This window comes from Drosophila subpulchrella, chromosome 2L, assembly GCF_014743375.2.
Source record: "Drosophila subpulchrella strain 33 F10 #4 breed RU33 chromosome 2L, RU_Dsub_v1.1 Primary Assembly, whole genome shotgun sequence".
NCBI classification, from domain to species: Eukaryota; Metazoa; Arthropoda; class Insecta; order Diptera; family Drosophilidae; genus Drosophila; species Drosophila subpulchrella.
In genome coordinates this window covers 26,040,159-26,058,406 of record NC_050610.1, presented here as the reverse complement: position 1 = coordinate 26,058,406, position 18,248 = coordinate 26,040,159, and the positions used below count along the sequence as shown (strand labels likewise).

Below are 18,248 nucleotides of genomic sequence, written 5' to 3'. Positions count from 1 at the left end.
GCCACTACTAGACAAAATTCAAGTACTTTCCACAATAACAACCCTCACATATTAAGACTGCAAGTCGAAGGCCACCACAGCCAGTTAATGCTAAAAGAGATTTTACGTTTAATATTGTAAGCTATGCGTTATTTGATAATATTAGACAAATATTTAGACTGAAGCGCTTCGGCAGGTTGTACCTTGTTTGACCTTGTTTGAACTTTTCAGCTCGGCACCAAGTTCCGCTCATTGTTTGCCTATATGGCGCTTCCGCTTTTCACAAGCGCTTGGAATAGCTCAAATAATTAGCTAATATGCATTTTTGGTTTTCTGACAATCAAAACGAGAGGACGACGCCACTGCATTTCGAATTTCACATTGGTAGTCACTCTTGCGGTTTGGTACCGCATTACACGTTGTGACTCCGAGCGCTGCAGCTTTATGGTTTGTCATGGTGCCATTACCGTGATGGTTTTGGCACCCAATCGCTCTTTGGTAGCCGCGTCTTGGGAGTGGTCAGACTGAACGGCTTGAATAATATCTCATACAGAATACCATATTTTTAAAGTTGCTCCGAGGCGAATTGGGCATACAAGCTTAACAGCAGGAAGTGGTCTTGCTGGCATAAGCTTTTGAATTCAGATGGAGTTACTTTCACATGCACCCGGACCTCACCCACTACTGACACTTAGCTTTGATTCGCGTGAGATCAGCTTCGACCTCTTCTCCATCCACATTTATCAGCCCGCAGTCAGGCAAATACACCCGGCACGGTTTCGTATGCGTAATTTTTAAGTTAAGAAAATAATCGCATCGACTTACAGATAGGTACTGCAAATTGAAGTCTTCCGCATTAAAAAAAATGGCGCTCAATTGTCGCAATCACAATCCCAATAAATAATACAATTTTGCGCACATCTGCTGGGGCACTGGAAATCCCACTGCTAAAGATTTGCCAGTCCGTTTTCACCCCGAGATGAATAGTGAAAATTGGGCTATTGAAAAGCCACATGTGTCTGCGACCCACTGGGAGACTTGGTCGTGACTGCTGCTACACTTAACTGACTGCTCCAAGACGGGACTGAGCTGAGCTGCTGCTGCGTATGCGTGGGTAAAGTCGTTGGCTAGGCCGGTGCATTCGGCGGTGAGCCTGCAGCAGGAAAAAGCTCCCAGCACGTTTAAGGCTTTGGAATTACAATAAATGCAGTCAAGAGCCAGGCATAAATCGATGGCTGCGTTGCGATTCGATGCCTATGATGTAAGCTAAGAGGCAAGTATCATAACGGGGCCAGGGCAGTTGATGTGGCTCTTACTTTAACTGCCGATGTTGCCGTTTGCATTACACCTACCGCACGATATTAAAACGCAGCTTGTAATTAACATTCCCGAGCAGCAGTTCCAGGGTATGTGTAAACGGGCAAAGATGCATTTGAAATTCAAATTTTCGCACGGCAGCAAACGTCGGGCCGCAGCCCAAAGTTTGAAGCAGTGAACTCTGGGCTCTGGGCCAGTCTAGGGCGTACAGGGCAGTCGTTTAATGGGAGACCAGGCAAAAGAGCTAGCTCGCCAAGGCTCCAGGTCTTTTTCTCATGGGAAAGGCTAGCGAGTCAAATGTCGCCACCACTTAACGCTGTAAAAACACCGAGTGTTTTTTTTGATCGAGCGAAAACTTGAAAATCGATTTTTGAGCTTTTAAACATTACGATTTATATTTATTCAGATAACCTCAAACACCTCGAAATCTAGCGTTATAGATGAAAAAACTTTTAAAAGTTTTATGGAAACAACATACATTAATTTATGGATATGACCAACAAAAATACAATAATGAAATTATTAACTCTTGAGATAGTTTTAAGCTTTTGTTTAATGTAATACAATTGTTTATTTCAGAACAGCGCCTTACACTGGAAAATGTCGAACTGTTTTGGTAAACATATGTATATATAAAAATGATAAGGAGTGCAATGTGAAAGTCAAAAAGTCGGGGTAAGTCAAGCTTTTAATTTTTCTCTATCCTCTCAGTCTATATAAACATATACTCAATGCCAAAACATATAAAATGCCAAAAGTAAAGCAAAGGCCACAAAGCCTCTGGCTCGGGCTTGGAAAACAAACGAATCCGCCCAGCTCAGTCCAGCCCAGCCCATGCTCGATACGTGGAGCCAAGTCGCTCTGTTGTCGAAAAGTAATAGTTACAATCGTTTTATAAAGTAAAGAATAAAGTTTTATAAAGTTTAATGTTCAATGTGGACAGCCAAATTACCTATAAAATCACTGAAAGATTCAACTTGAGTTTAGAACTGAAAAGATCTCTATATGTAGTAGCCAATCTTATGTACATGACGTTGGCAACAGGAATAGAAAACAAACATTTTCTTCTGGGATTTGTATATAGACTTAAGTCCTTGTTTTATCTGGTCGTATTATAGAAATCCTGTACTGTAAAAGTTTTGGTCTATTTCCTGTGACATTTGCACTGCAAATTATTTATACTGCTTTTTGAAATACGTTGGAAATAATATGGAGCAGCCAAGTCAGAGCCAACCCACTTTATCTTCTCGCCGTAAATGTAATAGTTGTGGGCGCCTGCTAACGGCATCAACAGCTTATGCCATATACAAAAAGGCAAAGGCAGTGCTCGTAAGCTGGCGACTTGGCATTAGAATCCAAAAGTGAGCGGCGTGTCGGCCTCACGACTGGACTGTCTGCTCGGTCTGGTCCATGGCACATTTTGGGTGTGCCCCAAAAGCTAGGATCGGTTCGAGCTCAGAGTAAAACAATATGCAAAATAGTTTCAAGCTTGTGCTATAACAACCGGGCTGTAATTCGCCTGACTTGCATGTTTTGGGGTACAGTATCTTAATGATCCCTGTCCCAATTTGGTCGCGACATAATTAAGCCAAAACGTTCAGATTCTGTGCATTCGATACCTTTGAGTTCAAATTATTTAAATCCAGAACCGAAAATACAATGGACATTTTTCCTTTGCTTGACTGCCAGTGGTTTATGATTGAACTCACTTTGTACCAACGGCTTTCACGGTTCCGTTCAAAAGTCGAATCAAAAACAATTCAGGGTCACTCAACGCCTTGGCGTGGCTGCCAACAGCTGCGGTCTATAAAAGGCGTCGGCTTCGGCTCTGCCAGTTGCGCAACAGAACGCCACCGCCGTCAATATGCAACTAAGAAGCTATAACCATTGTGGTTTCAAAGACAGCCTGCGTCGGCGGCAAATCTAAGCTAAGCCGAACAAGACAGCAACAATGCGCCTTATTAGACAAACCAAACAATTACAGCAGAAAAAATCAATGGCGAAAACAATTATAAGTGGCTAATAAAAGCGAATGGATCTGAATCCAATTGGGTCCAGCCACTTGGTTTGGTCTTATACCCAGTTTAATTAGCTCTTGTTTTATTTATTAGTCTGTCCTCGAATGTTATGAGTGAAACTTTAACACTGTTAATTTGAGTGGCTCTTAAAGCTGTATTAAAGTTCAATTGTTTATATCTAGCAAGGCGCCAAAGACAAAACAACGACCGAGTTCCTTTAAGTAATATTTCAATGGGCAGTTAAAAGAGATTGGTATCAGGGAGCAGTGACTCACTAAACACTAAAAACTTAAAGCCGCCCAAACCTTAACGGTTCGCATGAATGCCAATCCCAGCCGCTAAACGAAACTGAAAGGTTGATATAATGGCAATTGTAAAAAGTGGTTTGATAATTATTTCATTTCCAGTCGCCATTTCTGTGCTCCAAAAGAACTTTGAAATCGAGTGAACGCCCACAGCCTCCATGGAGCTACCATTTGAGTCGGCATCTTGCTTAGCAGTTGAGCAACACTAAAACCCGCCGCTTCGTGCGCATTTCGATTCCATTTTGGCAAACTAATTTGTTGAATTAAGTGTAACAGTTCGGTTTGGGTCGGCCATAGGCAATGGTTGATTGGATGTATACCCGTGCACTCAGTAACAACTGAGCTTTTCTGTTCCCAAGACAAGCTTAAGCAAGTAGCTTGAGGGAGTGTCTACCTTGCGGAACTCATTAGATCTGGCTGCTTGCTTATAAATAATGTGAACCAATTAAAACCAGGTCCCCACAATGTCGTTCACTTACAGACTGTAGCCAGCCGCAGTCGCGTAGAAGATTTCCCCTGAGTACTCGCAGACAAAACAAAAGACTGAGGCAACAAACTTGTCTTTTGTCTTAATGCCATCAGCTTTTTCAGCAGCATAACATTTGTCTTAGCCAGCTCACCTTTGCTGCACGCACCCCTGCGCGTCAAATTAATAACATGTGTTCGAGTCGGTAAGTGGTAACAACAGCCTTATGCAGGTCGTGATTGTAAAGTTCTGATTTCTGAACATGTATTCATTGTGGATTGTTCTCGTTTCTGTTTATTTTTTTCTCCGGGCATGAGACTTAGTTCTTTTTGTGCGCCGAAACGATGCCAAGGTTGGGCCTTCTACTTAAATTGCTGAATATGGTAATGAGAGGAGCACTTGGCTTGTCAGTGCTTGTGCTGCCGTTAGTGCTGCTGGGTGTGAACTGCCTTGCCTTACGAAAACTAAATTTATTAAACCGACCAGATCATAGAAACAAAAGCTAATCAGACCAAAAAGCATCACAACAACTTGCCAAGTATGGTTAACTGATGCAAAACCGATGACTTAAGCGACGAGCTTGGATTCAAGCGACAGACAAAAATAGTTGCAAGTCAGCACAAAATGCCTTCGCTAACGGCCAGAGACGACCTTCACCTTTTGCTCATCGCTGCCAAAGAGTAAACATGAAAATGAAAGACGACGGCAGATCATTTACATCAAATCAAATTCCAAAGTGATGCTCAGTCAGCACCACTTGACTTGTTTTTAGGCAGACATAAATACGAGAAAAGGGGGTAAGACGGGGAATCCCGAAACGTCTATGCTGCTGCAGGCATTTCCCAACTCCTCAGCCAGCAGGGAAATGGTTAAGCTTAAGATATTGTCAACACGGCGATAGCGTAGAGCAACAACCGCACCTTGTCCACCCTGTCGTTGAACTTGAACCGATGGCACACGTTTGGCAGGTAAAAGTAACCAGTAAGACCAGCATCACCGCACTTACATATCCCAACAACAATAAGGCACTGCCAGGAAAACGTTGGAAAACGAACGAACATTGAAAAGCGAAAACAGACGGAGCGCCAAAGAGGCATCTTACGTCTAGCGGCGGCCTGGCTTGTGACTGGTTAGCTATTACAAGATAGCCTGTTTTCGTTGGCCATGACACTGAAGGGGCTCCAAAGACGTCAGGCTTTTTGTTTAACCCAATTGAAGGTTGGGATGTGTTATATGCTTAACTGGAAGGGTACAGACTTTACGGTCAAAAGTAAGTAAAAATCAGAAAATGCTTTTAGGCGTGGCAATTAAGAGTATGTTGTCTTCTTGTAGGACTCCCAGAAAAGCATACCTGACCAAGGAGCAGTCCTAAAAGCCTACGAACCCTACGAGAAGCAGGACAACCTAGTTTAAGTGCGGCAATATATTGAGCACGAAAATGCATTCCACTGTGGAGGAAGAGCTCTACACTTAAGACATTAACCTAATAAATTGCAGGGGCTGCGTGTGCTGAAGCAGTTGAGTCTGCGTGCGGTCGCGCTCGATACGACAAAGCTTTATTAACAGCTTTTAATCAAGATGTCTAATTGGCAACACAAACACGACGAAGGCAACTATTATTAACGAAAAGGCAAAGTCAAACCACCACTAATCAAAATAAAATAAAAAACACAAACAAGTTGGAGAAAACAAAAAATAAATTCAAGAGAGCCAGCTACAGATACATTCGAAGTTTTCGAAAATACTTCAAGATGGGCTAAAGATCATGAAAATGATTGGTAGCTATGCCATCTATAAAACGATATTTGCGCTAAACGAAGCTGAACGCAGATAATGTTAGTAAAGCAAATTGATTGCAGACACATCGACTTAAACTATGTGTAAAAATACAAAGTCAGGGACGCATCTGATGTCTGCTGACAGAAGTGGGCTATGTTTGGAGCTGTGAACTTGAGTCTGGGGCTTAAGCTTATTTGCTCTTCTCGTGATCGACACGTCGAGTGTTCCGTAGAGCACGCACATAAAAGCTAGCTTCTTTAAGCGTTTAACGGACCGTTTTCTTCCTTTTGAACGTGTACTTCACCTGCCTTTATTGGGAATTTTCGATGTTTCAGCGTTAGTTTATTTAGCCAAATCTTTATATAACGTGATGACTAATGGGTATTTAATACTTCTTCGCATAAGCGGATATTATTTCTTTGCTACTAGCTGCCTGTGGATTACTATCCGGTTCGCTTGATTGGTTCGGTCTTTAACTTTAGATAAATTATGCGTATTTAAAATGCTGTTTCTGCCAATACCTCTTTGTAAAAGATTTAAGCGTTCCCAAAGATATACCGGTAGAATCAGATAAATACAAAAGATTTCAAGGCCTGTTCAGCCATTTTAAACCTAGCATGCAACCTAGCAAAGGAAATCTCTCGTTTCCATTGAAAATAAACAAAGAAAAAGCCCACAGGAAATTTGGCCCTTGCTTAAAAATAAATCTTTCTGAAAAACATGTTGCTGTGAAATATAGCCCACATCTGCCCAAGCTTGTCAGTGTCATAAGATATCAAATATACGCAGAGTGTATAGATGGCTTATCCATGTCCCATCTATGAATTATGCGGCGCGAAGCTCACTGTGGAATACCAGGACATAACGCTGGCACTACGTACACCGAAGAAATATTGTTGGCATGCAATCAGACCAAAGGCATCTCATAAAGAACAAGGTGGGGCTGAAGCACTAGGTTTTCAATCCGCATCGCCCGTCTTGCATTGCACAAAAAAGAGCTGGGTGTGAAGTACATTGTTAGCGAGTCCTACGCGATGTCGCCTCAATATTTATGCGACGCCTTCGGGAAGGGTCAAAACAAATTTATAGCATTTTTAGGTGTATGTAACAATTGAAGCATTTTTATGCACTGGCGTGGCTTAGGATGATCGCTTTATCTTTTCTGAAACACACTAAGAAAAACTTTTAAATTGTAAACCCTTAGCGGCTCCCAAGAGCTGCATGCATATTTATAGAAAGATGCTGTAATACTTACCTACAAACGGTACCTTTTCTCATTTGATCTACAGCGCTAATTATAGCTTGTGAACTAATAACAGGAACCAGCATCAGGTCTGAATCTATCAAACCATTAAACGACATTGAACCGTTCGTCAAGCTGTGAATTAATAAACCCATTTGCTATCAGCGGTCCGTGCAACACAACCGCTTTCCCACGCTAAATGAGGTTGCCTGGACCACACCCTGCGCAAGTTCGAATGCAGCTGCTCATGGGTGACGGCGGCAGCGTGACCATGCAAATTATTCAATTGCGGCTTAAATGTCAACTTTTTGTAATGAAATTGGAGCTACCACAACTAAGGTAGCGCCAAGCTAGAAATAGGATTTTTGTTGGTCGCAGCATTATAGCTGTTGCTTAAAGTCACGAGTAACGAAAACTTTTTGCCAGATATAAAAATCGCAGATTTCAGATGCACCGGCTGTATCTGGGTATATGAATTATAAAAAGTAATCGATGGCTACTATTCAAACCAGTTAATGAAAACAAACATCGTCGTCAATGCCGTTAATTAAGTTGAAGGGGTCTCTAAAAATTGGGATACATATAAAAATATGTTTATAAATAGGTATAAATCAATAAAACAAAACTCTGAAATTTAGGACCGGCATCTTATTATATATCTGATTAGTAATGGGGCTTGCCGAATGGGTTGAATAAGGTACGTTGACTTTATCCGGCAGTTTATCTCCAGGCTTACACTCTAATAAAACTTTTTAAAGCAGAGCTTTGCCGTCAACAGCCTGACAAACGAAAACTCCATCTGTGATATAATATTACAAGAAATCAAGAAGCAAACTCCAGTAAGTGAAATGTCATTAAACTATGCGTTTAGCTGTTACTTTTCCGCCTGCGCCAGCTAAGTGGCATTGAAAAATTGAATTTGTGGCGCGGCAACTTTGGGATCCCGCTAAAAGCGGTAGGTGCATTGAGCCGGTAACATTCAGAAACACGAATGACCGCTGCGGGCGAGTGAAATTCGTTGAAAAGGCAGCAGTAACAAAAACATCATCCACACTATTAATGTGAGCAACAAATGAATACTTGGCAAAACAACAACTCGAAGTGCGAGTTGTTTACTTACGCACGATGCACATATGTACGTATAGGCACACGGACAATTGGACGAATTCAAAATGCACTCATGCTTGCAACAGTCGATCGGCCAACAGACTCACCGTCGCCGCCCCAAAGCTAGATCTCGTCCAATGATTAATAGAGCAATGCTGTGGCCGTTGAAAGTCCAATCCCACAGAGCTGTGCGTAATCGGTTCAGCTGTCCTGCAACTCATTTCATTTGACATCGAGCACTTAATGAAGCTCCTAACGACGCAGATGAGTGCGGTTATGCAATCGACGGGCCCCGCTAATCGATAAGCTCACACACTCGTACTTTCACACCGGCCAACATTTTGTCACTGTGGGGCCGTCAACGTTCATTTAAGCGGGCCCACTAATACCGCCAATACGCATCGCAGCCAGGCTGTGGCTAGTGAAAGTGAAAGGTGAACCGCACATGTGGTGCCGCAAAATATTTGATAAATGAAAAATGTTGCGCCTCAGAGTGCTCATGCAGAGCATGAAATCATCTGACTGGCTGCAGCTTGCCCTTGGGAGCCTGTAGCCTTAATACCGACTTAAACTCACCAAGCAGCGGTATTCGAATCAAAACAAAAACACAGAAAAAAAACGGCATCCCCAACGGCAATCTTGCCAAGGTCGTTGCATTGAACATCTGCAAAATCCAGTTTATATACTTCTCAACCTACAAAGGAGACAATAAAAGCCGCAACCGATACAAGCGAACCTTGTGTCCGGTCATCGATTGAGGGGACACTGTTTTTACTTTCATTCTCGACTGAGCCAGCCCATGTTTATCAATAACTATGTGAATGCGGTAATTTATGGTGCAGACTACTTGGATATAAGAAACTGAGCACTGTATGCAGGGCGTAACTTGACGGAATCGCATTTTACTTTGCGGGTCCGGCCAAAATATAAAGCGATGAAATATAAAAGAGGCCTTTCTAAATTACTCGTTACCATAACCTTGAGTTCGAGAACAAGCTCAAGTTATCGCGATACTAAAACAGGCCTAAGGGCCTTTATATTATTGCATTTTTTGGAGTAATTGATATTGATATTTTGTACGAGTTCCAAAAAATCATTGTTGCACGAATCACTTGAGATTAAAACTGGCAATCATTTGAATCAATACTAGCCACAGATGCAATCTGAACGTATGGGACAGGTTTTATGTGGCGCATGCAGTTGGGCACCGTGTAGAATGGGACAGCGACGAACCGCAGTCTGCCTAATCAATTACAAAGACACGCAGCTTGGGTGTCGGTTCGTTGAATGCAACCTGCCGCACTGTGAAGCACGCATAAAATAATCATAAATATTAAAACATTTTACGCAATCCAAACACACATCCAACTGTCAGACTGGCTTTGTGCGGTGAAAGAAAAAGAGAGCTATCTGGCCGTAACAGGGCAGGTGTGAGAGTGTTAAGTGGAGCAGCGGCGTCGGGCCCCATTTAATTCCACGATGCGAGCATAGAGACGTCAAGAGCTCTATTCACATCGGTTATGAACGTCGTCGGGCTGAGGCAATGCTTTAATAGATTGCTCATTGCGCAGCGAATATAATTTGCAGCTGATATACGGTAACATGTGCATTTCAAGGTGAGTAGCACCATTAACACCGAGCTCGTAAGGGCAATCGTTAAATATCGGGAAGTTGGGTGTTTGCGTTTGGTGGTCTATTGGTACTCCTCGCACTGTGCCGACAACCGTTTCAACTTCCAATTCAACGCAAATTAACTGGAGCCTTTCGAAATGCAGGGATTACCATGGCTGTGTGCAAATTTATTCAAGCTTGCCTCAGACTCACTGGAGTACTGCTCGAAAGCGAAAGTGCACCGCTGTGCATGCAAAACGAAGTTGCGCCATGTCAGTGCTCGTACATGCTCGTATAAAGCGTTCAGATTACAGTCGAAGACCTAGCCGAGTAATTTAATGACGATCTTCCGCATGCGGCAAGACTTTCGCACGGTAAGCATTGACACCGCCTGCGGTAAAACATAGTTAGGCGGAGGCGTGGGCTCCATGTTGATTTCCGATTTGGCAATGACACTTGGATAATGATGTTTGTATTATCGGCTGATCTCTTCTTCTCAAAGCACACGCATTTGTTTATGTCTTTGGAAGTTCTAACAACTTTCGCCGATGGCCTTTTACCGCTCCGTCTCGATCCCCTTTTATTCGGGCATCGGCTTTCCCATTAAAACCGTCAGCCCATTAAGTGTTTTTACATTTACGCTGAACATTTTTCCAGCAAAATCGCATGTAAATACTTCCGCTAGGGCATTTCTGAGGGTTTTCAACAGCCAACGTAGGCCAGACACAAGACTAAGACCTTTCCTAAGTTTGAAGAAATGACTTAGTTCGTCGAAATGGAAAGTATTGTCACTGTTCCTTTCCTTAGCTTGTTTTTTATGGGATTCGTTTGCTTTTTATTTATTTTATAATGCTTTGTTGTTTCTGTTTTATTGTGTCATCAGTGACAACCCGCTGTCTCAGCTCGGTTGATTAACTTTCTTGCCATATTACCACTCACGATTTAGTCATGATATTTTATTTTTTGCGGCGCAATGGTAATTGTTTAATTTTTGAAGTAACGTGTTGTTAAAGCGACAATGAATTATAATGCGTTTTCCTCTTACACTTTCAACTAATTCAATTCGTATAAAATAAATTAAGTCGAATTTGTGTGTAAGTAAAGCGAAAGTGGAAAGTTCAATCCAGCAGGGAACACTGTCGAAACATTACGCAGGGTAGGTGTTCATGAGCTTAGTTTCCAGTATGTACATTGGTTATATACTCTGCACATACGTGCATGAAATTTTAAATAAATTAATTTGACAACAAAGTTTTCACCATATGATTTGAATATCGTTTTGTAAGAAATAATAATGCCAGCTGGCTAGAGAGTTCTTTGTAACCGCTCACACGTAATCTACAAACATTTGTTTTTTCCATTATCCCCTCTTTTTCTTTTTCCAAATTTTGCATATTTAAATGTGGACGAATAATTAAGTCAACTGTTTTGTAGATTATTAACAGTTATTATAACCGCAATTTGCTCGGTTACACCGACACACTCACTCACTTAGCCAAACACTTATTCAACCCATTCATGCCATTCGAGTCAGTGTGTTGTATGCAATTAATATCTGTGCCATAAGCTGGTTGGTTGGCTGCTGGCCGATTGGCATAACTTACATAACTCCATTACCATTACCCAGCAGTTCGTTGAGTGGACAACCCTGGCTGACCAATAGCTTGACACGGTTTGCTTTGTTATGCTCGAAATGTTCGATTATGCTATTGTTTGCTGGTAAATAGAGCAGGTGATCAGACCGTATATTTACCTACATACTTAATTAGCTATCCCCTTATGTGAATACTTTTACTCTTATATCTATTTTCACTTCGCCGCGCGCCGTCGACAAGCGATTAGTCGCCCAAATAAATATAAACTTTGGTCGCGAGCAAGATACATACTCGTTAACCATACAACTTGGTGGCCGGAGTTGCTCGCGCTTGAGCTCGGAGCAAGTGCCTGGCAGCTGGTGGTTTGACTTCTTCCAAAATGATTGAATTTGACATCAGACTTTATTTGAGTTCAGAGGAATCGGCTGGGACAGAGGGTAAAACAAGTTTGCCTTCTTTGCGGAACAGAATATTTCCATACCAAAGTCCCCGATATGTTTGAGGTTAAGCAGAATAAGCGTTAATCATGCACATATCAGCATTCCATTCAACCAAAGACACAATACATAAAAGAGCGGACAGCTCTCGAATTCTCTCCGACTCTTACTTTCACACGAGCGACTTCAGATGAGGTAACATCTCCTGTTGTGCCCCTCTATTCAACTTATCTGTTTTGTGGATGGCAATCCTTCAAGCAAGTACCATGCGAAGGAAAGTGAATCATTAACAAGGTGGAATTTAATTAGGAGAGTTCATTGACTTGGCAACCAGTTTTTTATCTGCCTTAGTAAACTGACCAGCAAACTGCAAAAATTGTTCACGTGCTTATTCGATTCGATTCGGGTGGATTAGGGACTGCTATCCCATTAGAATCTTCCCTAGGTCTAGTGGGTACCGTGACTCAGCTCGGACTAGCAAGCCCTCTACCTCCATTTCTGTTTCCCTAAGAGTGTCCTTCATTCGAGTGGCATTACTCACCTGTTTTGAATAGCAGTAGGCTCAGTCCCAGCAGCCACAGAATGCTTAGTCGACCTGTTAAATACTCCATGTTGCAGGTATTGCGCGTCGTCGTAACTGTAACTGTAAATTTACTTGATGTGGTTGGTGCAGTTGCGTTTTGGGGTTAGTTCACAGAATTTAAAATACCAATAGGCAAGCTCAGGTCGAAAAGAGCTGGGGGCGCGGGCCGTGGGGCAGCTGAGCCGCAGCAGTGGCAGTTGCAGTTGCCGTTGCCGTTGAGAAAAGCTTTGTTTTGGTGCATACAATTGCTAAATAACTAAGAAGGCAGTGTCGCAATGATTCAATTTAGATTTTTTTCGAGCCTTGTGTTACAATTTTCTTGACTGGGTTTTGTTTCTGCCGCGGCTGCGGCTTTGTGGCTGGGACTGCACTTTGTTTGGACGTGTTTGTATTGTTGTTGCAAGTTGATTCAGTTGCTGCCCCTATTATTTGAGCTTTCGTTTGGCTTTAGACAACGCGACGATGCATAGTTCACACACACGTTCACAGATTACAACACTTAGTTTTTCCCCATTGCTTTTGGTAAGCGCTTTTTCAGTTCGGTTTTTCAGTTTTCAGTTTTTCACTTGAGCCGCTGCAATGACCGCCAGTTTGGTTGCCAGTTGCCATGGAAAATATGGCTTGGCGAAATGCAAAGAGACGATCAAAACGAAGATCGACCGCTTGCTGTGATTCAGATTTCCCATACGGTATTCGCGGGCACTACCAAATTGGAAAACTATGTGCAAGCTAGTCTGGAGCGTGGAGAGGAAAATGCGAAGCAAAATAAAACAAAACTTGCACGTTTTTATTTTGTTTGTTGAGGCTTGTATATTTAGCAAAAACTTTCTTTTCAACGCAAGGCGAGCCTACCGACACACACGCTCGGGCTCGAAGACCGAACTACAAAATGTAGTTGACTCTGCTTTCTATGTACGATTTTTGACCGAGTGCAATGTTTAGTTCGAGGGCTTTACTTATATTTCGGCGCGTTTGAGAAGGAAATTGGCAAAATCGCCTCGAAACTAGCCGCGACTCAATACAATCCGTTCAGTCAGTCGACAAGTCCGGGTGACCCTCGAGCGTCTCTTCTTACCGTGCGCTTAAGCGAACCACACGTCTTAATCGGAGCAACTATACAGCGCGACTGTGCGAGGTAAGCGTCTTGAGACACTCGGCAAGCCAACATCCAGTCTGTGCCAAGTTTCGATGCCAGGCTTTTGAGCCAAGTTCGGTCTGAGCCGTTCTCCGTCTGTTACTCTGCAGTAACAGACTGTTATTGCTGATGTTGCACTCGCGCTGGCACGCTTGTGTCTCTTAAGCTTTTGAAAGTAAGAGTAAAACTAAAGCTTGTGCCATTGCAAACCAGACTAGCTTTGAGCATGTGGGCGCTTCACTGTTTCCACTGTTTCTGGGCTGCTTGGGCTAATTATTTTACACCAATTACTTTGGAACTGCAGCTCAGATCGGTTTTCCTTCTGAGTTCGAGCACTCGGCTGAGAACTGATCCCACAGTTTCGATCATTTGCAAACCAGATACTACCACAAGGCGGGTTACCTGGGTGGTTTTTTCGAACACTGACGAAAACCAGCACACCACCAGCTCCGCTGCAGCCGGCGCCTTCCCTCTCTGGCCAGCGGGGGTCGGCCTGGCTGGGCAACTATTTACCATGGCGATTGTGAAATATTGTTACAATTTTAGTTTTAGCTGCCGGTTTGCTGTTCGCTTGCGGAGCGGATTTGGGAGTTGAGATTAAAGAACGCTTAGTTTTTCCATTTCGTTTTCATATCCACTTATGTTCAGCCACAGACTAGACCTGCTGGAGTACGTCTACTCGCCTGGAGTTAATCGTTCTATGAATAAGTTACACCCAGGCCAATTGTCCTTGGGGAATTCGAACTGCCATACCCCGTGCATAGCTTAACGCTAGCCTAGGTAATTTCGAGCCATAGAATCGAAAGTGAAACCGAGTTGGAAACACGCCAACGACCAAGAACTGGGCCAAAGCAGCCAACCAAAGCCAAGCCTAAGCTGCAAAGCAGCAGTCCGAGCCAAGTAAAAGGGGCTCTGGTGAACGGCTGCCCCAACTTGGTGGCTTGAGCAAGGCATGAGCATTAATACAATTCTGTATTAATTTATTTATTGCTGGATTGTGTTTCACACGATTTATTCTGTGAATGGAGGGCGAAGCGTATTCTGCCTCTGGACATTTATACATTGCTTAGGAAGTTGTATAATTTTCACAGTTGAGCCGCCACGAGGCCAACTAAGGGCCTTCATAATTGTATTTCTAAACTCTCGTCACTTGGAAGTTGGTTTCAATTCGTTATTCCCAAAAAGAAAAGTATTTATTCTCGGTAATGAATTTAAATGATAAATAATGACTTGGTTTCTCGAATAAATTGTTATTTGCCAACGTGGCGTATGAGCAATATGCATACGGATTGGTGTTCGTTGCAACAGTCCACTGACAGTTAGGTTACCCTACCCGCGACGTTGTCGTGGTTTGACAGGTAGTTATTAGGTTTAATAGACAATTTCACAAACGAATTATTATAATGCGGGCTAATGTCTTAATTACACAAAATGAGCCAACGGTCGACACCCGAAATCTTTATGAGTGCTTACAAATGTCCTATAATTACTCGTTCGTTGTCCCTCATACCTTGGTTTTCTGCAGTGATTCGTCCAGCGGCGCAAAATGCTTGCCACTCACTTTGTGAATAGGCGGTGCAAATTTATCAACGCGTAATAATCCCGTTTCCGTTATGAACTATTTTGGCTTTTTCATACTATCAGTTGAACGCTTTTATTAAAAAGAAACCCGTCCAAAGGCTGCCATTGGTTGGCACGCATATAGACAAATGTTCGTGCACCTTGGACTGCAAATTGATTCATTTACGGGTAAGTCCAACCGTAAAATGTCCGATAAATTGGTGGCCTTGAAAACTTCCCCATTACTTCTCCTATAAAGAGCTTATAACCTGGTAAGCCTACGAGTAAACACATACCTGTACTTACACATGCTCTCTGAATCTGTTAGGGCCTTCACTGGGGTTTGTTCAAAATACTTTTCTATTGTGTCCGCCTCTCGATTAATAAATAGGAGTGTTGCACTTCAGAAAAATACAAAATAATGGTCCCGTTAATTGAAAAAATCATTGTGGAATGGACCGGTAAAAGCTTAATTAAATTGTATATTCGTGAGGGTTAATACGAAATTCAATGCATTTACAAATAAAGCGAGTGACAAATCAAAAATTTTAATAGTCAATTATGGTTGATAGAAAATTATTAATGAAACTAAGTAGAGTAGAAACTTCGATACACAAAGTCATAACGGAGTTAGCTTGCCTTGAACACTTCAAACTCCATGGATTGCCTGATCGTCACTTAATTTGTATTACTTTGATAGCTGGTCAGTTGGCGACTTTTAATGCTTTTCTATCTCTGACTTAGGTGCTTAACACTGCTAGTCAAAGTAAATTGACTTGCCCTTGTCTATACAATTCGACTTCGACTACTTGTAGTTCAATTTATTGCAGCCGTTAACTCAATGATACGCAAAATCAGTTTGATTGTCATGAAATTCCTTCACATACAAGTTTTTTATACTTAAAGGTTTTGTGAAGCATTTTGAAAGTAATTTTCAGTTAAATGACTCCAATTCGGGCACGCACATAGTTTGCCTTTCTAATTAAAATTAAATTAATGAAGTATGTTTCAATCGTATAGAAGTATGTACAAGCCAACATAGCAAACCATATTCAGCTGTCTATTAAAACAGGTTAATTTACTTGTATCTAAATATTTGTCTAGTTTAAGGCAAGACAGTTTCCGAAGTTACTTTTTTATCCCTATTTACATTTTATTTGTACATTTATTTGACAAGTGGTTTTCTTATCCGGTCCAGATGTAAAATAATTAAATTATAAATTTTGTAAATATATCTCATTGTGCCCTCTTTATTACAAAACTGAGTTCTGAACTTTGTGTGAATGCGATTTGACGAATGTAGAGTGCTCAAATAATAGTAGCTACTGGTAACTGGCTGACCTTCCCCTTCTCCAACGCTTGGCGTAATGGTTTCACATAGGCGATAAAAGAGCACAGAAGACTGGGGAGGGGAAAACGGTGGGTCGACCAAGGAAAGGGGGAGGGGGCTGCAGCTATAAGCAAATGAATTGTACAGATCAAGCGCAACGTAAATGGTTGGCGACTAGAACAACCGTCAAGTTGGTATTACCGGAATCGCTGGACACGCCTTAGTTCGCAGAATGTCGACGGTAAGGTTTTTGCATGATCAACAGCCTAGCCTCAATTCGTTTTTCTGCTCTGATCGACTTTTAATTTTTCTGTTTGACGTGCAGAAATGATCAAATAAATTGAACAAATGGTTTTGCACTTTCGAAAATCGGAATAGTTGATTAATTTGAAAGGAATCAATCTCTACGGAGGCTTGTATATGTATATATTGTCGGTCCAAAAGCGTGAAATTGTTTATTAAAATTTACATTAACTTGTTTTATCTTGTAATTATCTTTGGCAAGACTAGTCTTTTATTAATTGATGTCTTGCTAGTTTTCTAACGTTTGTAAAATAGTTTATAGCTTATATGCTAATGGTTGTCTTGCTAGCTTTTTACTGGTAATAAAATTGTACATAGCAGCACCATTTGAATAGGCTAGGAGACATATTAAGGACAGAGTCGACGTTAGTTGTGATGCAGCCACCCTGTACGAAGCCAGGCTCGCAGCCAATTTAATAGTATTGTCACACTTTGTCGCTCGAAGTTGAGAAACAACGAGCAGTACTGTAGGTTGAATAAACCGGATTTAAATGACAAACTGTAGCAGTATTCAACTACAACTCCCAGCCACAGCTCCGCTGCCTTTTCAATTTCAACACGCAAAAGTATATTACCTCAAGGCCGTTCTGCCAGCGAGACTATTACCAACCTGGAAATCTCCAACGGGGCACCGGCAGTCCTCTTTTTGTCCCAGCTTGTGAGGATAGAGTTCCGCCCGATTCGTTGCAATGCGGAAGAGACATGAATTACTGGTTATTGGCAGAACCTCCAACGACCTGCAGTGGCACTTACTTCCTCCTATGGGCGACGTCAAAGCCAACGCCTCAAACAAGGGCCGTTACACAGTCTCGAACAGTCAGTGGTCAGACAAGTTCAAGTGCGTGAAATGCCTAAATTCGATGGGTGCAAATGCAGCTTGCCAGAAGAAAGTCATGCGGACACCGCGTTTTTTCTGCCTCTGGCCAATTTGACTTGCTTTCCAAATGCACACAATACAAGGGCTACCTTGACTGTCAATGCATTACAAAATCGGCGAACTGGTACCTTCTGACTGTAACGAATGAGCATTAGACGGACAGTCTGTCTGTTGTTTCGCCATCAAATCGACCCGCCCACAATTGTGAAATGCTTGCTCCACATTCTGACCCAACTAAATCCGTAAAGTATAAGACACAACTCTTGCTTTCATTGTTGGTTGGTGCTGTAAGCTTCGTTTGGAACTCACTTTACCAGTGGAACTGCAACAAATTGTAAATCAAATTGCTTGAGAGTTTTGTTGCCCTCTGTGTGAGGTAATACCCAATTGCTTTTACTTAACCGGCAGCACTTTATGAGGTCGGGTTGTCATAAAGTCCGCTGCTCTCCTTTCTCTTTATGTAAATAAAATCAAATTCTGATATATATAAAATAATGTAATTATATGCTACAAATTTAATAAAGTTAATCGTAGTAATATCTAGTTCCTAATCTTACATTCATTATATGCTTCTAATATCGTTCAAATTTATTTACATAACAA

The 18,248-nt window shown here is 42.0% G+C and overlaps 1 protein-coding gene across 8 annotated transcripts in view; it reads right to left on the bottom strand.

Moving 5' to 3' along the window:
- LOC119548810 (mucin-5AC) overlaps window positions 1-13,638 on the bottom strand; it is a 36,044-nt gene extending 22,406 nt beyond the window's left edge. For 2 of the 8 annotated variants that reach the window (XM_037856398.1, XM_037856397.1), the window contains exons 1-2: window positions 12,567-13,501; window positions 12,399-12,500 (exon numbers count right to left, since the gene is read on the bottom strand). In XM_037856398.1, coding sequence (XP_037712326.1) covers window positions 12,399-12,500; window positions 12,567-12,681 — 217 coding nt within the window. In that variant the 5' untranslated portion in view covers window positions 12,682-13,501. The other 6 variants (XM_037856396.1, XM_037856402.1, XM_037856399.1 and 3 more) reach the window with 6 other exon arrangements.
- Between the last annotated feature and the right edge of the window lie 4,610 nt (window positions 13,639-18,248).